General features: G+C 40.6%; 1 protein-coding gene across 2 annotated transcripts; it reads right to left on the minus strand.

Moving 5' to 3' along the window:
* Positions 1-910: 910 nt before the first annotated feature.
* kdm5c (lysine (K)-specific demethylase 5C) lies at positions 911-19,193 on the minus strand. 2 transcript variants are annotated; one of them, XM_034875989.1, is made up of 29 exons: positions 18,823-19,193; positions 16,975-17,122; positions 16,142-16,219; positions 15,910-16,032; positions 15,653-15,823; positions 15,305-15,439; positions 13,461-13,517; positions 10,444-10,567; positions 9,952-10,226; positions 9,216-9,374; positions 8,970-9,089; positions 8,711-8,869; positions 7,919-8,100; positions 7,592-7,754; positions 7,383-7,502; positions 7,103-7,297; positions 6,748-6,929; positions 6,514-6,638; positions 6,269-6,416; positions 6,104-6,194; positions 5,558-5,940; positions 5,288-5,426; positions 4,953-5,132; positions 4,634-4,762; positions 3,782-4,540; positions 3,541-3,583; positions 3,241-3,440; positions 2,103-2,285; positions 911-1,978 (listed from the first exon to the last, which is right to left on the minus strand). In XM_034875989.1, exons 2-29 carry the CDS (start codon positions 17,116-17,118, stop codon positions 1,970-1,972), a joined length of 4,776 nt encoding a protein of 1,591 aa, XP_034731880.1. In that variant the 5' UTR covers positions 17,119-17,122; positions 18,823-19,193; the 3' UTR covers positions 911-1,969. The 2 variants fall into 2 exon arrangements, with proteins under 2 accessions (XP_034731880.1, XP_034731881.1); XM_034875990.1 differs by lacking the exon at positions 13,461-13,517.
* Between the last annotated feature and the right edge of the window lie 3,120 nt (positions 19,194-22,313).

A 22,313-nucleotide genomic window follows, 5' to 3' on the forward strand; every position in this document is an offset into this window, starting at 1 on the left:
TTCTTTTGTTGCATTCTTGTCGTGATGATGTACAAATGCTCCTTTGTTTTTTTAGAGGAAATGCAACATCATCGTCAGCCGCTTTTTTTGATAACGAAAAGTTGAGCGGTGCCTCTTGACTGTAAAGCACAATACAAAAAGGCTGAGCTACGGTAGCTGACAAGTTAAACAATAAAGCACAGAGCCCCGGACGGCTTAATGTTTTATGAAGGAGGGCATGTTGTGCATTTTGTCGTATAAAAGCACAGAAACAATTTGTGGTTTCATTTCAAAATACTTTCTCTGGACCGAGTTTTGGCCAGTATACAAGATCTTTTGTTTAAATGTTGACTGTGAACAAGGCCATTTCATTGCAAATTAGGATTATTCTTAGCCAAAAAAAGAATCCCCGTTAATTGGGTCTGCAGCCAACATGGGGGTTTCTATTAAGTTCCTGTCAGATGTCAATCCCAAACTTGATTCAGAGGTTTTCACATGTTTTCTTATGTGCTCTCAGAACAATTATCCAGCTAAAATACCTAGAATGACAAGGACCGTCAAGAAAGGGGTGTTGATAAAACCTGGCGAACAAAAGCAGATTCCTCCTTTGGCTTACATGCATGTTTGATATGGAGGCAGAAATGTCCCCCCCCCCCCCATATACTTTACAACTCCTTTTAACATACTGTACTTGTGGATGTGTCTATGAACTTGAATAAAACTCTAGCATAGTTGAAGATGGTGTACTTGTTCAGTATTGTGATGTCTGTTCTGTGTCTGCCATTTTACAGTAAAATCTTTTCTAAATAAATGCCGTGATCGTGAAATCTGTTTTTGGTAGTATATAATTGCTTCGGAGTGCATTGGGAGAAAATTCATTATGGATCTTTAGACTAAAGCTTTTCGAGATGAGAAATAAGGAGTCACCATGTCCTAAACAATTCTAAACCTTTATTTTTCTAACAAGAGTGAAAAGAAACAAAGGCAACATTAAAATGATAAGTTTATACAGAAACTCACGACAACTGTGTGTCTGCAATATCAATATTGTTACCCAACCCATATTATAACAAAATAAATTGTGACAAAGTGAGATACAGTGAAGTTACCTTAATTTGCAAGAGAATGAGGGAGAAGAGGTAAAATTGAAAGGAATACAATATGGGGTCAAAAGGATGGGCGCTTAAAAAAGAAAAGAGAAAATAAAGGCAGCGAGGGAAGGGCGGAGAAACAAGCCAAGAGGTACAGATGTCCATTTTGGGAAAGTAGCACCAAAAACATTAATTCTTGCTTTTAACACTTCCCAAAATTTACTCAGTTTATTCAAAATGCACGTCCGCTCAAGACCGCATCGAACACAAGATTAAATACAACTAAAAAAATACAAGTGTAACCACGGTGCTGTGGTCTAAGATCAGCAGTCGGTGCCCTCCGCTGTACCTCAGGTTCAGGATTCGTGCCCGAACAGAACGGCCTAAATGAACTCCGTAGCTTATCCGACTTCAACGAGCGGGCTCAACGAAGGGAAACTGCAACAGCTGGCGCTGAGGCAGGCTTCAGCCGAACTCGCATTTAATACGCAGGGGATAACGTAGCAAACCGATGGACCTCAGAGACAACTCTAGACCAAAAACACTCCAACTGCGGCAAGTCCCACATCGGTTCAACACAGTCTTACTATGTTCACAGGAAAAACTGGGTCCAGGGAAGGTGGAGAATAAAGTTTGGTTAAGACAGCGAGTCTGAAGAAAAATAATGACGACGGGTGAGACATGGCTGAGTTTAGGATGAGACGGTGGAGTGTAGAAGAAGAGTCATCGCACTCTTAAGTGTCTGAATGTGTGAATGAGGGATGAGAAGGGACGTGGGATACAGGCCTGGGGAAGTCCTGCATCTTGTTATAACTTGACACTGTCTTCTGGCACAGAATGCTCTGTCCCTTCAATTCCCCCGGCTAATCCGCTTAAACAGAGCTACAGCGTTGAATATATCACAAAATCTGTCAAAGGAAAAAAAGCAAAAATGTTAATCTCAAATAAAGCTCAAGTCGAAGCATTACAACTTTAATTTCCAGACAATCAATGAAAAACCTAAAGCAAAGGTGAGCTAAATGGGGCGGGTACCTCTGGATAGGTCTGGACAGGTAACTGAGGGAAGGGGCTGATGGGACAGGTTTTCTTTGACTCTGAGGCATCCAGAGACCTTTCTCTGGCCCCTTCCCCAATGCCACCTCTGTGGCTCTTTCGCTTCCTTTTGGAGTCCTTGGCTCGCCCGCGGCTCGTTCGTCTCTGCTCTTCAAGCTCAATCTAAGAGAGAGGGAGAGGACAAGCATTTGAAGCAGAGAGGAAGCAGTTGAAGAGAACAGGGGCGATAGACGCGATCGACAAAGCAGACCACTTCCCTAGTTCTTCCTAAATAAAAGCCAGACTTTTGTTCTTGATACAACAGAAAACACATTTTTGCCTATTTTTACATAATTCCGTAATAAAACACTCAATTAATTGAAGTTAAGGACTTTTAAACAGACTTTGGAATTCATAATGTCCATCAATTCAAATGTGCGCCACTGCCAGTCGTCTATTAGCACCACTGCGATCTACATTACTAGTACATTGTGGAGTCTTACTACACGTGGGTGGCGTGGTACACATTTATGGTCTCACACTATTGCTCTAATCTGACTGAAGTGGCGGTGTTGTGCCAAGAAATGTAGCAATGCACCAGCAAAAGCAGAGAAGAGGTGGAAAGGAAAAATGAATGTAAACGATGCAGGTTTTAAACTTCGACGATAAATTAGCTTTTTATGAGGAAGTACATGCATTCAAAATGTTTACACAGTGTGTTTTAGTGAATTAACACTGAATGTAAATAGAAATTACATTTCCAAGAAAACTCCACAGCGGACCTTTAATTAAATATACACGCATGGCGCAGTAAGGTGCTTTGAATCAGGGTTTCACAAAGTCAAATTTAAGACGTTTAAAGAGCTTTTTAAGACCAATATGAATGGAATTTAAGACCAATATCACAACATCCTTCCCATAATTTAAAATTATTTAGATTAGAAGTTTTAGACCTTTTAAGACCCGTCGCCAACTAAAAATTGAAAGTCTAGAGCTATTAGTCTGTTTTTGGGTTAGATTATACTGATGTAGTTTGGGTTTTAACATTGTATTGTTCAATTTAGTGGTACATAGCTTTTTACATTTTGCCTCAAAATATATATATATTTTTAAAAAGGTCAGACTTTATTTTCCTGACCTGAATAAGCGTGTGCAGTGTTTCTCTGGGTGGAACAGAGGCAGCTTGCAGGACTCTGTGGATGATGAGGGTCTGGTCCAAGGACACCTCAAGCAGATCTCCTTCCAGCTGCAGCTCCTCCAGCTGGACCCTGGTGGCTGGTAAAAGCTCCACTACCTGGCCTTTTAGCAAAGGCATCAAGGGTAGCAAAGACCCCACCCCTAAAAAACGTGAGCAGCAGAAGGAATAGGTGAGGACTGGCGTCTTGTGTGACGCTTTGCACAACTCAACGGTTACTCTGGAGTAGATACTCCATCTTACCTGTAACATTTAACTTCTTGCTGAGGCCATTTTCACATCCAGCCTGTGGGCAAACAATCACTGTGTTAAACAGGCAAGTTGGATACAGTATAAAAAGGTCTACAGTAGTTCAATTATTTAATCAACTATTACTATAAAGAGGATGAAATAAAATCAAATAATTGTTTGAGCCAGTTGCAGTTTATAGTTATTAGTCTATGTGGCTCAGAATTAAAACAAAGAGTCAGAATAAGACGTTAACCTGAGTGCCGTTGCTTTCCTTGGTGTTCTTTTTAGGTGAATTCTCGTCTGTCAGATCAATGACTCCTTCCTCTCCCTCACCTCCCTCAGAGTCTGATAAGACGATCACTGAACTCCCTTCTGTCTCATTTCCCACGTCTCCAGCTTTCTGGGTTTCGCAGAGGAGAGTCTCTTTGAGTTCTTGCAGCCTCTGAAGGGCCTGCTGCAGCTCTGGTGTCTCCAGTGCGTCCTTGGCTCGGCCCTGCCAGGTGATGGCCCTCTCTGTGAGACACTGCAGCGCTTCTCCTTCAGGCAGACGCACTGGCAGCCTCTGCAGGGCAACCAGTAACGCCAGGATAGTCTCCAGGCGCGGGCGCCGCGACCGCTGGCATCGCGGACACAAAAAGCGCGAGTCCCAGTCCCACCAGCAGAGGGGGTTCTCTGGTGGTCCAGAGGTGGGGAGCAGGGAGGGGAAAGGAACACAGCCCCCATGGAACCAGTCCTTACACAGATGACAGCGAAGTTGAGGGGCACGAGGCTGACCAGCGCACACGCACACTGACTGAGGAGAGGTGGTACAGGTGTGGTTACTGTTACCATTCTCTTTTACAGAGTTCTCTGAGCGGCTGGATGTGTCCGTCTCCATGACGTTCTTCCACCTCCCGTTCTCCTTGTCCTCCTTGCAACTTGCAGCGTTAAGTCCAGATTTACACAAGTTCATTTTCTGTAACCTCAATAGTGCCTCCTTCTCCTGGTGCTCCCCTTCTTTGAATGCCATCACCTAGAACAAGGGCCACAAACCAAGTTCATGCATAGAACTAGTATTTATGTAAAAAGACAGAAAAAAAACAACAACACTTATCAATAAACTCACAATAGCTGCAGGGTCTCTCAGGTCCTGCGCAGAGAGGCCCAGAGTGTTGGTATCAGAATCTTCTAAAGGCTCATCTAACGGCTCCATCTCATCTCGGCTCTCTCTTCTTTTTGCACACGGACATAATACCTGCAGGGCAACGCTGGAGTTGAATGCATGCTTTCATAAAAGGTTGCCTAACAAAGAACTTGGCAACTAAAGTGAAATGCTGTACTGATACAAGTGTACAGGTAACGTATCTTGTTTCCTATGGTTGACAGAAAGTCAATCTATTTAGGTAAGGTTGGAAAATAATTTCCAATTTCCTTCAAGTACCCACCTCTAGCAGACTGTGCTGACTGCTCTTCTTCAGAAAGGTCTTGGTGGCCTTGTCCCTCCAGGAGTGAGCGCTGGCTACTTGTAGTTCCAGCTGTCTTAACTCCTGCATGAAGACGGGCAAATCCCTTCCAATAGCTACCAGGCCCTCTAGGTCATCCAGGCACGGGTAATGCTCCCCATTCTACAACAAATAAAAGATTCAATAATAATCAACACGAGGGACACCATATTTGCCATTGCAGGGTATTTCAAATCACACTATTACAGAGGTGTTTGAATAAAAATGGGTGTCTAAAAGACGCCAGAGAGGATCATTGTATCTATTTATTTTTTTACCTGGATTTCCTCTAGATCCGTCACCCAGGCCCGTGCCCTAGTGAGACAGCCCTGTAGAGTAAGAATGTTGGGCAGCTTGACTGGGATTAGCTGGGCCTCATTAACTATTGCCTCCAGTGTAGAAAGAGGGTGCTTTTGCCTGGAAGAACAAAACCATGTCAAAGAAATTATGACATTTTTGCAACAGGATAAACTAGTGCAAAAAAAAAGGAAAAAAACTGCAGCAGCTGAAGCAGAGGAATGTTGTATGGTTCGACTTGTTTGTCTCACCTTTGTTCTAGGCAGATCTGTGCTTTCTCCTCCCAACGTTCTGCAATTGTGAGCAGCTCCTGCAGCTCTGCCATGGCTGTCTCCACAGACACACTCTGGGACACGTTGCAGCCGGCTTCCATCAAGTTCCTCAAAACATCCAACATCACCTCCTGCCTCTCCCCTCCTTCTGTGCCCAGGGTGCGCCTCACCTCCGCCAGCCAATGGCCCTGCTCCTTAAGGCCCTGGAGTACATTATACTCTGGCACCACAACAAGCAGCTTGGCCCCCTGCTCCAACAAAGTCTGCAACTGCTCAGGTGTTTTAGAGTCCTTCCTCCAGTCCCTGTCATTGGCCAGTACTTGAGCCTGGCTCTGGAAATCCTCCACTGTCCGCAGCACCGCCTTGAAAATCAGAGGGTACAGAGCAGCCAGTCTTAGCGCACCAAGTAGGGGTAGAACTTTTAAGGTGAGACAATTTTAACATTTATACAGTACATTTTTATTAGGTTTGGAAAGATATGACAAAAATAAAAACTAGTTTGCTTTGTGTAAGATAACTACTTACCTGCACTTCCTGCAACTGGCTGATCACACAGGGCAGGTTTTGCATCGTCTCTACCAAGGATTTCAGCTCTGCCAAAGTCATCTTACTTTCACTAAAAGACAGCAATTTGTAAGTGGATGTAACAGAACAGTTAGTGAAAAATGTTAAGTATGTGTACTATCTTACCCGGTCCTTGAGTTACTGAGGAGGTCAGCACTTGTCTGCCGGCAGCGTTCGATGTCTTTAAGAACAGTGTTGAGTTTCCGCAGAAGTTCGTTGTCGGGAAACCTTTTTTCCGCTGCTTCCGTCTTCAGCATTTCCAGATCATTAATTCCTGCAATTAAATAACCATTTAGTCTTCCAATGTCTTTTAAGATCATAATATTCTGTTGAAACACAGTTCATGGGATTCATTTATTTTGATGTCCCACCTATTTTGTTTCCCTCTTCCTGCTCAAGTGCCTCTTTCACTCTGTTGGCCCAGGAATCAAAAGACTCAGACCGAACCTTTAATCGGTGTAACATGGCTAACAGCTCATCCAGGGTGTATCTGTATCTGCAAAGTGAAGGGAAGGATTAACACAGCCGCTTTCACCCAGTATGTCATGAGGCACGGCAAAGCACACACAAACACAAACAGTGACAGCTACACAAGAGATAAATACCTGAGGTAGAGTTTTTCAGTGGGGCAGTTGCACAGATCCTGAGTGTGATAGAGACATACCAGTCTCTCGGGACAGTTTGAGCATGCCAGAGCAGAAAGGAAGCATGTGGTCTTACATTTATCACACTGTCTCTCATCGTCTGGCAGCAGCTCAAAAGCCTCGCGCTCTGCTTCAGTAATGCCCTGCAGGTACAACACACAGATTTTATTAGACAATCAGATTGCCCATATTCTCATACGAACATCCCAATATCAGACAGATTCAGGATGGTACCAAACAAAAATATTCACTTACACATCTAAAATTGAAGAAATAGAGAAATAAACAATTTTGAAGATTAATTTCTGTGTCTCACCCTTTCCATCAGACCCTTCCGCAGCTTCCTCTCCTCTTGAACAATGATGAACATTTCCCGGTGTGTGGCTGCTGCCAGGTTGAGGTCTAGTTTCTCTGGGGTGGCAGCCATTTTACAGGTGAGCTCCTCGTGGGAGAACACGCAATACCTTCTCAGACGCCGGTAGTGCTCAATACAGGAACGGCCGGCAGGCAGCTGAGAGGAAGAGAGAAAAGTGATGTCAATTATTGTGAACAAATCAAAAATGAGAACCTGAGACAGACAGTGTAAACGGACGTACCCAGTCTGCCGTGCAGAAGTTAACAGCTTCAGCAAAGTTATATCCCTGATTGAAGCCACTGTGGTAGGCTCTGGGGAAGGTAATGACAAACTCACCAGCACACTGGTTGGTACGTACAACCTGCCGATCAGAAGACAGAACTCAATCAATAAGTTTATTTCAACAAACCATATTTCTGCTGTGCGCATGTGTGTGTGTGTGAGATGTACCGGTACGCCGTGAGACATGAGGATGTTGGGGTTCATGATGGTGACCAGCTGGTGCAGGAGGTCTGGTTGAAACTCAAACAGCTCTGGCGTCAGCTTCTTCATTACCTCCTCAAGTCGCTCCGCTGCCACAGAGGGGACCCCATACCAAGTCTTGGGTTCACCCCTGGAGAATAGAATACATAAGAGAGAGAAGTATTTCAATCAAAGTAACCTTTCACATGACCTAATCTTATTCTATTCTTACTTTAAAAGCTGCAATTTTTTTAAACTTTCACAACTATAATCCCAAACAAACCCATAACAATATACAAAAAAAGCATTGTGTACCAGTGCAGGTAGTTGATGGAGTAGCTCCAGTGATCCTCGATGTGCCAGCAGAAAGCTGAGAACACCATGCCCACATAAAGCCATGGCACCTTCATCCCAGAGATGTCTCCATTTATGTGGCACAGGAGTGACTGCTCCAGCACGGGCATCACGTTCAGATTCCAGCCACTGCAGGCATATTCCTGACCAAAAAAGAGAAGTTGAAAATAAGAACTGGACTATGATTATTATACGGGTCTGTATATAAATACATTCTACTCATCAATTCAGATTGATTTATGGACATTATTTTAAGTCAACAAAATCCTGATTTATTTTTTAGCAGATTATGCTGCCATAAATCATACATTCTAGAGGTAGTGGGATTGTCATGCCAACCAAGAGCCTACTTATCTCCATAACAACAAGACAGTTGGCAAACTAGCTGCTCTCATCTCATTTAGCACTGTAATAAAAACTGTGCAGTGAATCGTTTCTGTTAATGCAAACCTGTTATTGTCAAGAGCAGCGCTGAACTAAGTAGTGGACAGAGATGAAAGGTGGAGAGAGAGAAGGGGGACCACGCAGGCTGGATTCGAACCCGGGCAAGCGCTCATTCTTACAAGTACATTCTTATAATGGCTATGTACAGAATGCCAAATCTGCCTTTTACAGACATGCTGGCGTATTAAAAAATCTACTGGTCCAACTTTTTACTTGGGTAGTTTAACCTTTACAACGTGTAATTTCAAGCAGGATGCTGTAGTTTTCAAAAAACACTGTTAAGGTAACAAAAGCAATCAACGTGCGTACCTCCTCTTCCTTTGTGAGCTTCTTTTTGCCATTGTTCATCGGGAAGCCGCTGCCAAACTCTTTGGAGTGTATGTCCGCGCCGTACTCAACGACCACGTCTTCCTCGATACTACTGACTAACCGCCAGAATTCTCTCTCCACAAGCTCAGTGGGAACCATCTACACCAACAACAACACAGGCTTGAGATTAGTCTCCCGCATTAGTCGGGGGAGGGTTGCTTCAAAATGAAGAGGTGAGGTCTTGTGTGGTTGCGCTTACATGGACAGGCATGTTGAAGTAATCTGCTTTGAAGGCATCTGCCATTTCTCCAAAACTCTGCAAAGTGTACTCTCGTGTAGCCTGTTCAAAGCCAAATGCTTCGGCAGGTTTCTTGCACTCCTACAAAAAGTTACACATTGAGGAAAATTCAAACAAAAGATTATTCTTGTGGGTTAAAAAAAAAATATATATACATGCCACGAGTATTACAGACATGAAAAAGTGCTTCCAAACACGTTTACTAACCTCTGCCACACACTTAGGGCATCGCCAGTTGCCTTTGGGAGGATCAGTGAGAGGGGGTAGTAGACAGTAGGTGTGGTAATTATCATCACAGCCATCACACAGCAAGAGCTTCTCGTCATCATCTCCCCGACCGCACATCCGACACACAAAAGAATCCACCTTTGAAAAAGTGAGGCAAAGAAGGGTACAAATCGTTTATCCTAGGGCTTGGAGCCAGAGGAGTGAGGCTCACGTTTAACTGGAGCCGACAACCACGGTGGCCTATTAAACACGGAAGATGAATAATTAAACTAAAGAACTGGTTGTGGGGAATAGGAGTCACAATTGAGTCAAACAGAAGAAGCAAATAGCATTGTGTTTATAGGCCTGTACAATCATTCAACTTCTCATGGTAGTTTGTGTAACAGCACAATTAAGTTGTGTCAATGTTTTGACTGTCAACGGAGTGTCGACGCTGATTAACGCCAGAAAAAGAAGTGGTCTGCTTGGAGGACGAAGCAAAGCGGGGCCCCGTCTACAACGAGAGGTAGGCCTTTCACCTATACCTTCAGCCAGGCGGGCTAGTGCGTAGCTTTGTAGTTTCATTTGCATGGGCTAACAAAACTCTGGAAGCCCTAGACGTAACAATAGTATCACGTTTTCCAAGAGTTGTAGTTATGCCGTGACATTCGATATTCAATTACGTAATGTTTATCTTAACGGACTGCCACCTGGGTGCATTCTTTGGTCTACTTACACACTGCGGGTTGCCGAGGTTGCGTCTTAGCCTCATGGTCATTTTGGTACAAGGTCCATCTGTATCATCTTCCTGCTCCACTTTCCCTTTGCCATCCTCTGGTTCTTCTTTCTTCACTTCTGTCTTAACTGTGATGGTAGGAGGCGGCGGTGTATGGCTAGAGGTACCCCCATCACTCGGCTTCTCTTTGTGCTCCAGCGGCTCCACTTTGACCGAGATATCACCTGAACCGGGAGATACGCTGTCCTTGATGGTAACGGTTTGAGGCAGTTCATCTAAAAAGAAAGATGTGTTCAGAATCAGGAGGGAGCCACTTATTAATTTAGAACTTGCCTGTTTCTCAAGTCACTGCTTTAGTTACAAAACTAAATTGTTCTGATGCAGTGTTGCCTCCAAATGCCCACGTTTCTCAAAATTATTGTTAAACATTATTAGGTTTAACTGTATGTGTCTGAGGATGTGTTTAAATCAGGTTATGGTTATGGCACTTACCTTTCTTCCTGATGCCTTTGTCCCTGGCCACCAGCCCAAGACCCATCATCTTAGGCCCTGCGCCATAGATCTGTAGCTTCTTCAGTTCTGGGTTCTTCTCTATGTCTTCCTCTGTGGGTTCAGGCTGTGGATGGAAGTACATTTCCTCATGAAGCCAAAGACGACAACAACAACCAACAACTATTCTCCAAAGCACACAGAGCCAAAGGGTCTATGCCAAATGCAGAACAAACAGTTCAAACGTGAAAGCATAATGCCACCACAAGAAGGGATTGTGCTTGGTTAGAAAGTAAGGAGAGGTTAGCCTACATCACAGTGAAAGCTTTAGTGTTAAGACCCACCACCAGAAAATACAATCACCAGCAGTTGCAACCATACAGTCAGAGTAGGCTATTTTAAATAATTATAGGCAGGGTAATGAGTCTTTTTCTTTAAATCAAATCCTTGGATAATGTTCAATTAATTTAGGCTGTCATTTTTCTTTTCTTTTTTAAATACACACATCTCGCTATCCATTGTTTAGTTCTTTTCCTTATGCTGGACGCAGGACTGTGTGAAATGGTTAATATCACCGTATAGAATGTCTTCTGGTAATTCAATAGCCTTTATGGAATGTATTCAGAACTAACGTGCATTATGAACATAATGTGCAAGAAACAGAACGTAAAGTGTTATATTATCGTAACAGTTTGGCAGCTGTTTTTGACATTGCAATAGAAACAATATATACAATAGAGATTTTATATAATTCTGACTATATATATATATATATATATCGTCATGTCAGCCTGCCCTAGTTGGAGGTGAACAGCTGATTCTGAGTAGCCTTAGACATTTATCATTTCTACCATCCAAAAAGCAGGTAATAGTTTTTTTTCCATTTTGTGTTTGTCTCTGCCACGTAAAAAGAAAGTGTCCTCGTTTTAGAATTGTGTGGAAAGATACTTAAATAGATAGCTTTTAGGCAAGAGTTGTTTCCTGTTACAACCACAGTTCATCATCATGTCTGAATCACTAAGAACAACCTGTGTTGTAATGTAACAAAGTACAAATACTTTGTGTACTCACATATCTGCACTTTGTTATTTATATTTCTGGAAACTTTCAGTTTTACTCCACTTCATTTCTAAAATAAAACGTATGGATTTACTCACTACATTTTCCAATAGCGTCTTTGTTACTCGTTACTTGTAAGAAATGGTTTTGAAAGATTCTTCCTTACAAAGAAGGAAAATTCTGTTTTTTCTTTGTGGCTGTCAGACTTTGGGTTTCATGTTTAAGACGGTTTGGAAACCAGGATTATGTTTTACTATAACTAGTAAAAAATATATTACTATATTACTATAACTATAACTACATTTAATAAAAATAAATAAAAAAATAAAAATACTTTTGATACTTAAGTCCAGTATATATCAGATACTTTTACTTAAGTACTATTTTAAAAGGTGACTTTAAATTCTACCAAAGTCATTTTCTGGTAAGACACTTGTAATTTACTCAAGCGTAGCTTTCAAGTACGTTATTCAAGACTGTAGATAATGGTAAAAAGAATACCGAATAGGCAGGTACTCTCTTTTTTTAACATGGTCATGCCCCCTTTTTGACGCTGATCTAATTATTATTTCTACCACACCTTTGGGCACTAGTTCCAGTCAGCTGTATGATTACAAACTGTACACACACACAAGTCACATGTAAATGGCAATGACAGAAACACAGTAGGTCTTAACGTCACTTCCAATAACCAGTCAGTAGATCTAAAAAGCACATAAAAGCTAGTGCCATTCATGGCACAACACCTGGACAGATACAATACCATAAAAAGAGACCACAAGTCTTTTTTTCTTTCCTTTCAAGAGAGGTAATGGATGAAGCATGTATGTTTTTTTAGTTTACCACCTGTATGCAATTGTCCTTGCTTCAGTCACAAATATTTGCTGCCCATACATTGTTGTATATTACCGGTGTAGATAATAAACCGGCACCCAAACACACACACAGATCAATAGGACCGTACAAGTGGGACAGGGATTGAAGCAGTAGACAGCACGGCCGATAAGCAGGGCTTGATGGTAGAGGGCAATCAAACAAGCAAACCTAGAGAGACCTAAAGACTAACAACAGTTACATGTTCAGAAAGGGTCGTAATTACTACTTTACCGTCCATCATCACATTATGGTGCTCTGCAAGTGAAACCTTATTACAATAAGCCTATTTTTTTTCTTTTTCGTGTGAGTGCACTCGAAAGAGAATGCATGCAGCCACACTGTTAACTGCTGTAGTGAGCACAAAGCAAGGCGACACAGCAGAAAGCACACAGACAGCCCAGCGACAAAGCATTTCAAGCCAAGTGCGACCACAGAGAAAGAGCATGGGTGAAAGAGAGAAAGCTAGAGAGGGCGTCAATTCAACAATTAAACTAGAAAGGCTTGTTTGGCAATTGGAGATGGAGTGGAAGAGGCCTAGAGTGAACCGTTCCATGGAGGACATCTGGAACATTAGTTCTCAACAACAACGGCACAGTGCCCCAAACTTGCATACACTCAAGATGCACTAGTACGTTTTTTTTCCACGTCTGTACTACAATGTCTAAAAACACACTGACAAGGCTCCTTAACATAATTTTCCAACATAAGACATCATGGCTACTTTTAATAACAGTCGTATAGCATGTTGACGAAAATCAAAACAGCTTAAATAAAAATCGGAAGTGACCGGCCAGGGAAATATTTTTCTTTGTTTTTATTGTCTGGTCTAGAGTGATGCTAATTTAATAACTTGCGGCAACTATTATTGTAATGCCACAGAGAGCTTTTATGGCTTCTTTTGTCTGAAACAGTCATGTGACTCTACTATGGGTTTAGGAGTATGATTGCATGAAAATGTTAAAGTGGTTAGTTAAAATGAAAAAACAGAACATCTAGACAACTTCAGTAGGGGTGAGGTGGTCTAGGAAAAGAGGCAGGAAGAAAGCGGGGGCGGAAGGTGAGCTCATATGCTCAAGAGGCAGTACCGCAGAGATGAGTTGAGAGCCAGTGGTGAGAGGATGGGGGGCCAGATCCTCTGGACCCTGCAAGGGGAGACAATAACAGCAACAATAAACTAAGAGGAAAGAAAGGAGATGAAAGAGGAAGGGAGAGAGCCTGGAAAGAACAGAGCCACTGGTTGTCACTAGGACACATTATAAGACAAAGGTCACATTTAATGTAGGACCTATAAAAGGTCAAACAGGAAATGGTGTGGATCTATATATTCATCTCTTTCAAAAGCAACAATAAAGTTTATTTTTTTAATGTTTGGTACATCTAGTAATGCTTTGGACAGGGCTGCATACACATTCACAGGCTTTTTTTTTTTTTTTTTTTAAATATAAGCTGTACTTTTATAAAGAATCCTATTTGAGATCACCCTATTTTTGTTATCTCATCAAAAAGAAAATGGGGTGGGGAAGGTTTGAGAATGTAATTTTGCTGACAAGTTGGTTGCCATGGACGATTCTTGTTGTCCAGCCACATAATAGAAAAGATATCTCCTGGATCTTGAATCGAGTTCAAATAAAGCAATATCAAATGCACTGGTCTTCAGACAAAAGCCCATTTCGTAGAACTCTCTGTATCGCCTTAATCATCCGACGTAACCGTTTGTGTCCAAAATCTGCAGCCAACTTGGTTTGGTTCCTATAAATTCCGTAAATTATTAAATATGCGAAACAAAAGATGTATTCCAGCATATTAAATTAAAAAAAACTAAAATGGGGGGGGGGGGGGGGGGGGGGGGGGGGGGGGGGGGGGGTATGTTAGAAAGTGAAGTTTAGGTAAGGTTGCATGTAACAAGCATGAGATGAAAGAATAACGGCCAGTCCAAAAGTTGTACTGTGTATTGGTAATAATAATATATTAAAAGATTGTGTAGCAATATGTGACGTATGAAACAAACAGTTGTGTGTCTACCAGTGAGATGGAAGGAAGTGGCGTAAACAAAGCAGAAAACCCAATAAGCCATGGAGCAGAGAGCATAAACAGCAGAGGTAAGCGCAGCAGCATGGTGGGATGAAGAGTAAGTACGGTCATGTGTCACATCTTCTAGACACTACGCTGTCACTGATGCAAAAAAAAAAAAAGCACATGGATAAGCACAGAAAAATGATGAACACGACAGCACGGGACAAACACACCGGGGAGTACACCGTTGGCTTGACTTTCTGTTTGCCTGTAATGATGGAAGCTTTGTTGTTATTTATTTGGCGAATCAGTGCGCAGATAATAGAAGGTACACTAAAACTTACAGACACTGTGTGCATACGAGGTTAGAGGCTGACAGCCTTGTACATTTGCTGTTCACCCCAGATTAAATAGCAAGTCAAGGTCTTTTGTACACTGAGGTTTAAAGTCCTGGTAAAATTGGCAGATTTCTATCAATTACAACATAAACAAAAACAATTGTGGAACTTCCCTGTTTGTAAGCTGAAACTATGATTCCAAGTCTGCAACAACAAATACAGATAACATCCGTTTCCCAAATGTTGATGTGTGGTCTAAGAACCACCTTTGATAAAGTACTCATAGGTCAGGAAAGCCTGGATACCTGGCAGTGAAAAGAATTCCCAGGTTGGAATTCAAACAGTGCCACATTGAAACAAATTCCTTAGATCAGTTGCACACAACAAATCCAATGTCTATGGTCTTGAAAAGCAGATGTATAAACAAAAATGTTATTCATTTCCGATTTCTGAGGCAGAAAGACACATACAGAAATGTGATCCAAAAAGTGCCCAAAATACAGTTCAGTATATAGTAACTGGTCATGGTGGTATGCAAATTAATTGAGTGACAAGTAAGGATAGGAACTCTCACTCACATCAGGCTGGCCGCGGTTGGCTCTGCGTCCGTAGCTGCTTATTTTGGATGGCTGCACAGACTGTCGCAGAGGGATGGAGTGGGGCTTGTACTCCTTATCCACATCCTCACCATCATAGTGCTTTGGCTTGCAATGCTGCAAATTATGTAAAAAGACAGTTTACATGAAAAAATGTAAATACACAGATAATCTACCGTAATAATTTAGATTCTAACCAAAAGGAAGTGTATAATGCATCATATAGTGACTAAGCTACTCTTCGTAGATAAAACTCATTTTGAATGCTTTCTATTAACCGATCAACCCTGGTAACACAAACAGGAGAGAAGAGAATGTGTAGTGTGATACCTGCAAGCTGCCACCAGACTGGAACATTTCAAAGGGATAGACGATCCTCTCGTAGTGTGAGCGCAGCAGAGAACCAATGTTCTTGCCTGGAGGATAGCCAAGCCTCTGGGCCACACGAGCCCAGCGCCGTTCCTTACAGATCATCTCAAAACCTCCTTCATCTGTCACAATCTTAAAACAAGTTTAGAAGAGGGATGGGTAAGAACCAAAAAATAACTTAAAATGCACTAAGTACAAACAATTCAATGTATATCTACCCTTGATAGGCTGAAAAGATCAAGGATGCGTCTTTCAATATGTGGGATTTTCAAGGAGGATGCCTGGATCTCCCAAAACCTGGCGATGCGGTCCAAATAGTTAAGCTTCACCCTGGTCTCTGCCTAAAAGGAGATGCATGAGGGACCACCATGATTACTGTAGCCGGTTCCATCAACAACTTCAAATATCTGTCAACAATGTACAGCTTTGAGGGAAAAGAGAAGAATTTACCTCCAACTCATTAAGCCTCTGGATGCGGGGTGTGAAGCGGAAGGTATCCAGCTCCACTGAAAACGGGGGTTGCCAGTCCTATTAGGAAGCAAAGACATGCAATTAAACTTGTAAGCCTATGTGCTAAAACTACACCTTGGTAGTTGGGTGGTGACCTCCATCTTTCAAGGATCTTAAAAACAAATAAACATGGACATGAGAGATTACCGAGATTAGAATTGACTTTAAGTCTGGCTTTAGGGCTCAAAAACTTGGCGCAGCTTTAACCAGGAAAGGCTACTTAAGGTGAGCAGGTAAAGCTCACACGATCAAAAATCAAAAGGCCTGCATCGTCAGCAATCATTGCCGAAGAAATTAGAAATCCTACAAGATTTTGACAAAACTAACAGAAAAACTGCACCCTAAGTAATGTGGCTATATAGAAAAACTGTATGTAGAACTGCATTAATATTGCCCACCAAGCCCTTTAGATGAGCAGTGATGAGGCTTTCATTAACACACTTGCACCGTTTGCAGTTTTCCTCCAGTACTCCTTTCTAAACCTCTGCTGTAAAAACAACTTTAATTTTGTTAAAATATTTTAGTCTCTACTCTTCATTCCTTACTAATTGAATTTGTAACACATAACTCATTATAGTATTTATGAAAGAAGCACAACATTGAATCTATGTAACATAAATTAAACTGAACATAAGTGTAATTTGGAGAGTATGTATAAAGAAAATTACTCCTTATTAAACACTTTAAACACAGTGCCAATGTGTAAAAAATGTTGCACATTGCACACAGTGAGCATATCATTTAACATAATCCAAACTCAAGCAAATATTTACAGGTGGAGGACGAATTTTGCAGATCCCAGACTTTTCTGCAATTGGACGTATCTTGGCAATGTAGCCCAGGGGGTCCTGAAACTCCTCCCATGATGGCTCAAATACTGGACACTCCGGAGGAGGTACAAACTCGTCCCCTTCCATTGCCCTGACAAAAAGGAAGATCAACAATGCAAAAGAAGTTAATGAACTCTGGCAGACTCACTAGTGGACAGGACAGCATCAATACAGCATCCCAAAAAGCATTTCATGGACACAAGTCTTGTTTAGTTTGAGGAAAATGTAAAACCCTTACACCTTGCATAGTCTTAAAAGACAATTTAAAGCCTTTGTTTTTCTGAATTTATCTGCTTGTTATGACCTCCCAATACTCTAGGACTGGTCAGACTGCTTTAACGACACAAAGTTGTGTGAAACTGTTTACTGGCCAACATTTTGTCCTCCGAAAATACATTTACAAAACACACTTATTTCAATAAATATTCCCAATGACAGTCAACTGAAACAAATTTAACAAAAGGCAATGTAAAGTTACCATGCCATCCTAATTTAATGTTGGTTAATGTGAAAACAACCGACCAGTGTATGAAAAAATAAAAAGCATATTACAAAAGGTCACTGCATTAGTTTACTTTTCCTCTTACTACTTCCTGGTCTAGCCGGTCATTAGAATATTGTCATCTTAATATATAGCAGTTAGTTAATGTACATGTTTCATAGTGTATTATTACTACCCCAAACTTCACATAATAGTCAATAACAAGAGACATGGATAATCCCAGGATGAGGATTATTTTTTGTACCCAAAATAGTCCTTGTTAAAATCCCCTCCCCCAACATCAGACGGACAACAAAACAAATGCCATGCTCTGATGATTGAACAAGGCCCAGTGTGAAAAAGGCCCAACGTTTCAAGTGATGCTTAGTCAATCGCATTGCAGAGCAACAATTAAATGGTTTAATTACAGAAGTGATGATAACATGTCTGTATGGACTTGAGCAATAAGCATTATATTAGATTTTTTGTTACCATAAGAGTGTCAATAAAATAGTCTTATATGAATTTGGACCTGGGACATTCCTCATAATTAAACATGAAATAACTAAATTTGATTCTGGGGCTTCAGTGACAAGTGTCCCATTTATCTGGTTCTCTAAAGGCCTTCGGACAAACAATGGCGTGGAGGCCATGAACCCTAAGGTATAGAAATGAAGGCACAACTACTCGCAAGTGGGCTGGGCTAACTTCATTAATAAGAAGCCAAATACACAACCACTAGATTTCAGAAGACAATGGTGACATTTCAATGTCAATGTACATCTTGTTAACATTACTCAATGATACATTAGCTGGCAACTGTTAGCTAACTACTAACGTTAGCTACTAAACTTAAAAGAACTGGCGTTAAAACTAACCTTAGCGTCCAGTGACAACCATGACAAAAGAATAAGAAATTGTCTCCAATAAATCTCGTACAGTGAGTTAGCTACGTGTCATTCACTTCTTTTTTTCGGGCAATCATGTAATATACTAGTGTCCATTGTTGAGCTATAAGAGGCGATAAAGCCGCTTGCAGCTAACGTTAGCATCGAGGCCTTCCCTTTTCACAGTCCCATTAGTAGCATTGCTAAGCTAACGTTAACTAGGTGGCTGAGGAAAAAGTCATCAATATAACCGCAAACCATGGACGCTCAAATTGACGCGAAGAACCAGCTAAGCTAACGCTACTGTTAGTTGATGTTATTCATATAACGTTACAAGTATGTGCAAGGAGAAATGCTAGAAGCAGTTATTTGTTGACCCTTTACACAAACGTTACAATGTTTCGTTGCATTTCCGTAACTGACCCGAAGACACCTCGATGTCCCGGGGTATGATAGGGCTGTTGGTCGTTCTCCTTCCTCTGTTGTTGTGATGACTGGTAGTTAGCTAACGTTGGCCAGCTGTGCTTGTTCCAGTTGGCTAGCTGACGCTGCTAGCAAAGTTGACCGTTTTGCCAGCCTTAGTTCTCCATATACTCCGTTCTGTCAAACACCCAGGTTCCACACATGGATGGCAGAGGTTCGTTTAATGGTAAGCGAGGGTCTCAAACCTTATCAATTATGTGTTTGTCAATCACTTTTCGACCAACATCATCACTCTCCTCAAGGCATCCTAGTCCTATCTTTCTTGACGAGACGCCATCTTAGTTTTTTTCTCACGACCGAAGCACAGCTTCAGATCTTCACATCACGTCCTACGCCAATTCAAGTTATGCAACTACAGTAGGACCGTGCACTAGCTATGTATCTATGAGCTGTGGGAGGAAGCTCTTAAGTACAATAAGCAATGCCACAACGTTGAAAATATTTTTTAAATGCAAATAATTCAATTGAAAAATACTAAAAATACGTACAGTATTATTAAAAGAAAAATGGTCCTTCTTCTTCTTCTTCTTGTTATTATTGTTATATTTATTAGATATATTATTGTGATGAGGTTACAGAGTAAGAAGCCCCTTATAAATTTGAAGTCTGGAGTTAAAAAAAAAAAAAAAATTGCTAGATCGGCAATCTCACTCAATATTATCATCTTATTTTTTCCGGCTTCTGTGAAGAGTTGATATGCAAAGTACAGATCTCATCATAGATCTTTAATACTCTTTAAAAAAAAAAAATCTAATTAACTTATAAGCCATTGGTTGTTTAGGGCAATTTAATGGTGCAAGCTGCAGATGTAAAGCTGTATAAAAAGTACACACAGACCACGTCACTGAAAGGACATTTTAATTTATCAGAAGCAATATATACTCAAATCTCAATTCTCTATTCTTTCAGTACACATAATACATACACAGAGAAAAAAAATTAGATTATCATTAGATTTAAACGACATCAATGAGTGCAATGACATTAACTTTTTTTAGGCTTTTAATTTATATCATGGTAACTCATTCTCTCACCTTCAGTCAGAAATAATAAGAAAAGAAAAATAAGTCAATATTCCTGTGGCCAACATCTCCTATCCCTGTCCATCTTTTAAATGTACATACTTAGAGGCTCTCACATGCACGCACCTGAATACAGAATGGGAATATTTTATCCCATAGTTATGATAAGAAGCCTATGTATAGTATTACATGTACATTCTGATCTATACAGTACAATCTAGTCAATAAGGGAAGATATATTCATGCAAGAAGAGTAAAAAAAAGGATACAATAAAAAGAAAAGGCTAGCCGACACATAGTTAAAAAATCTTCATCCGAGATTTTTTAATCTCCAAATGTAATAATAATAATGATTAGCATCATTAGTTTAATTATTCTTATTATCTATATAAGTACTGTTTGGTTGTATCAATGGGAACTCAAAATCCCAATATCTACCTTTCTTTAAGTTGCATAAAATATTTATTACCCGGCATAACTATTGACAGTTTTAATATTTTTTATCCCTCCAAATTTGATAATAAGTTAGCATGGTAACAGTGGACAGTAGGCTATAGCAGGATAAGCCATTTTATTCTTTTGATAAGGGGCCCAAGCATGAAAGTGCCAGGGGCCTATTGATTTACATGAATTTTAAAATGTGTGGTCTACACTTTATTTAGATTTTCAAAATGCGTATATCTCATATGCCGCCCCCTATAATTTAGCCACGTTCATAACTCATCAATTCTTTGTCTTAGACACTTGTGGAGGGCATCATTGCACTCAGCAGAGTTCCTTTTTCCATCAGGGACACTTATGGACACAGGACGTAGTACACATTTTAATATACTGTATAATACACACTTTCTAATGTCACACACACTCCATGCAGAAAACACAGACTGATCATAGAATGTGAAAAATTATTCAGATTAACAGTCTGAGTCTGACTAATGTGCACATTGTCTGACACAACCAGCGTCCCACTAGCACCCCCGACACGCAGGGCTGTGCAAGGGAGTGTTCATCACTGCTTGCAGCTTTTATTCACTTAAATCTTGTGTGCACAATAAAAAAAGTAAATAAATAGCCTACTGTGAGATTACCCTTTATCCATTGGCACATGCATGTTGTGATGAGGTTACAGAGTATGAAGCCCCTTATTAATTTAAAGACTCCTGGAGTTTTTTGGTATTTGATTGATTTGCAATCTCACTCAGAATTTTCATCAAAGTAGGCCCACATCTCATCATAGATCTTTAATGCGTCATACTCTTTTCTTTTTTAAATCTAATAAGTTAAAAGCCATTGGTTGTTTAGGGCAATTTAAAGGTGCAAGCTGCAGATTTAAAGCTGTATAAAAAGTACACACAGACCACCATCACTGCAAGGACACTTTAATTTATCAGAAGCAATAAATATTCACATCTCATTTCTCTATTCTTTCAGTACACATAATACATACACAAAGAAAAAATTGAAATCATTAGATTTAAATGATATCAATAAGTGCACTGACATATTCACTTTTTTTAGGCTTTTAATTTATATCATGTTAACTCATTCTCTCACCTTCAGTCAGAAATAATAAGAAAAGAAAAATAAGTCAATATTCCTATGGCCAACATCTCCTATCCCTGTCCATCTTTTATATGTACATACTTAGAGGCTCTCACATGCACGCACCTGAATACAGAATGGGAATATTTTTATCCCATAGTTATGATAAGAAGCCTATGTATAGTATTATATGTACATTCTGATTTATACAGTACAATCTATTCAATAAGTGCAGATATATTCATGCAAGAAGAGTCAAAAAAGGACAATAAAAAGAAAAGGCTAGCCGACACATACTTATAAAATCTTCATCCAAGATTTTTGACTCTCCAAACCTCATTAAAATCTGTTTGTTGAGGATTTAGATCTTAATAAACTGTTAGTAATTCGTTACGTCTTTACTTTGTTCTCACCCATTCATCCTCTCCTGAATCAGAATATTTGTAGTTTTCCCTTGGTAATCAATGGCACTGAAGGTAAACGACATCAGCGCTCAGTTACATCCTCAAAAAACTGCAGTAGCAAAAGGGGTAACACTTACACGAGGCCCACAGAAAAAGAGTCATGTTTTTAAACAAGAAGCCCTCAGCAGGATGCCACGGCATCAGAAAAAATGTAATAAGGGATTTCTAAAAGTGGCAGAAGAAGGATGATTAGAAGGCCATTTATGACTTAAGACATCACGTGTGCAAAACCACAAAACCTCATGTAAAAGCGTGCTTCTCAAAAACGTAGAAAACACATACAGTGACTAAATCTGATGACTGTGAGAAAGTGAGCACAGGTGCCCTATGTAATTATGGGGGAATCTTTTCAATTTCCACAGCCATGTTTAAGCTTTTTTTCCAATACTGGGAGCCTCATATA

This window comes from Etheostoma cragini, chromosome 7 (genome assembly GCF_013103735.1).
Source record: "Etheostoma cragini isolate CJK2018 chromosome 7, CSU_Ecrag_1.0, whole genome shotgun sequence".
Classification (NCBI taxonomy): Eukaryota; Metazoa; Chordata; class Actinopteri; order Perciformes; family Percidae; genus Etheostoma; species Etheostoma cragini.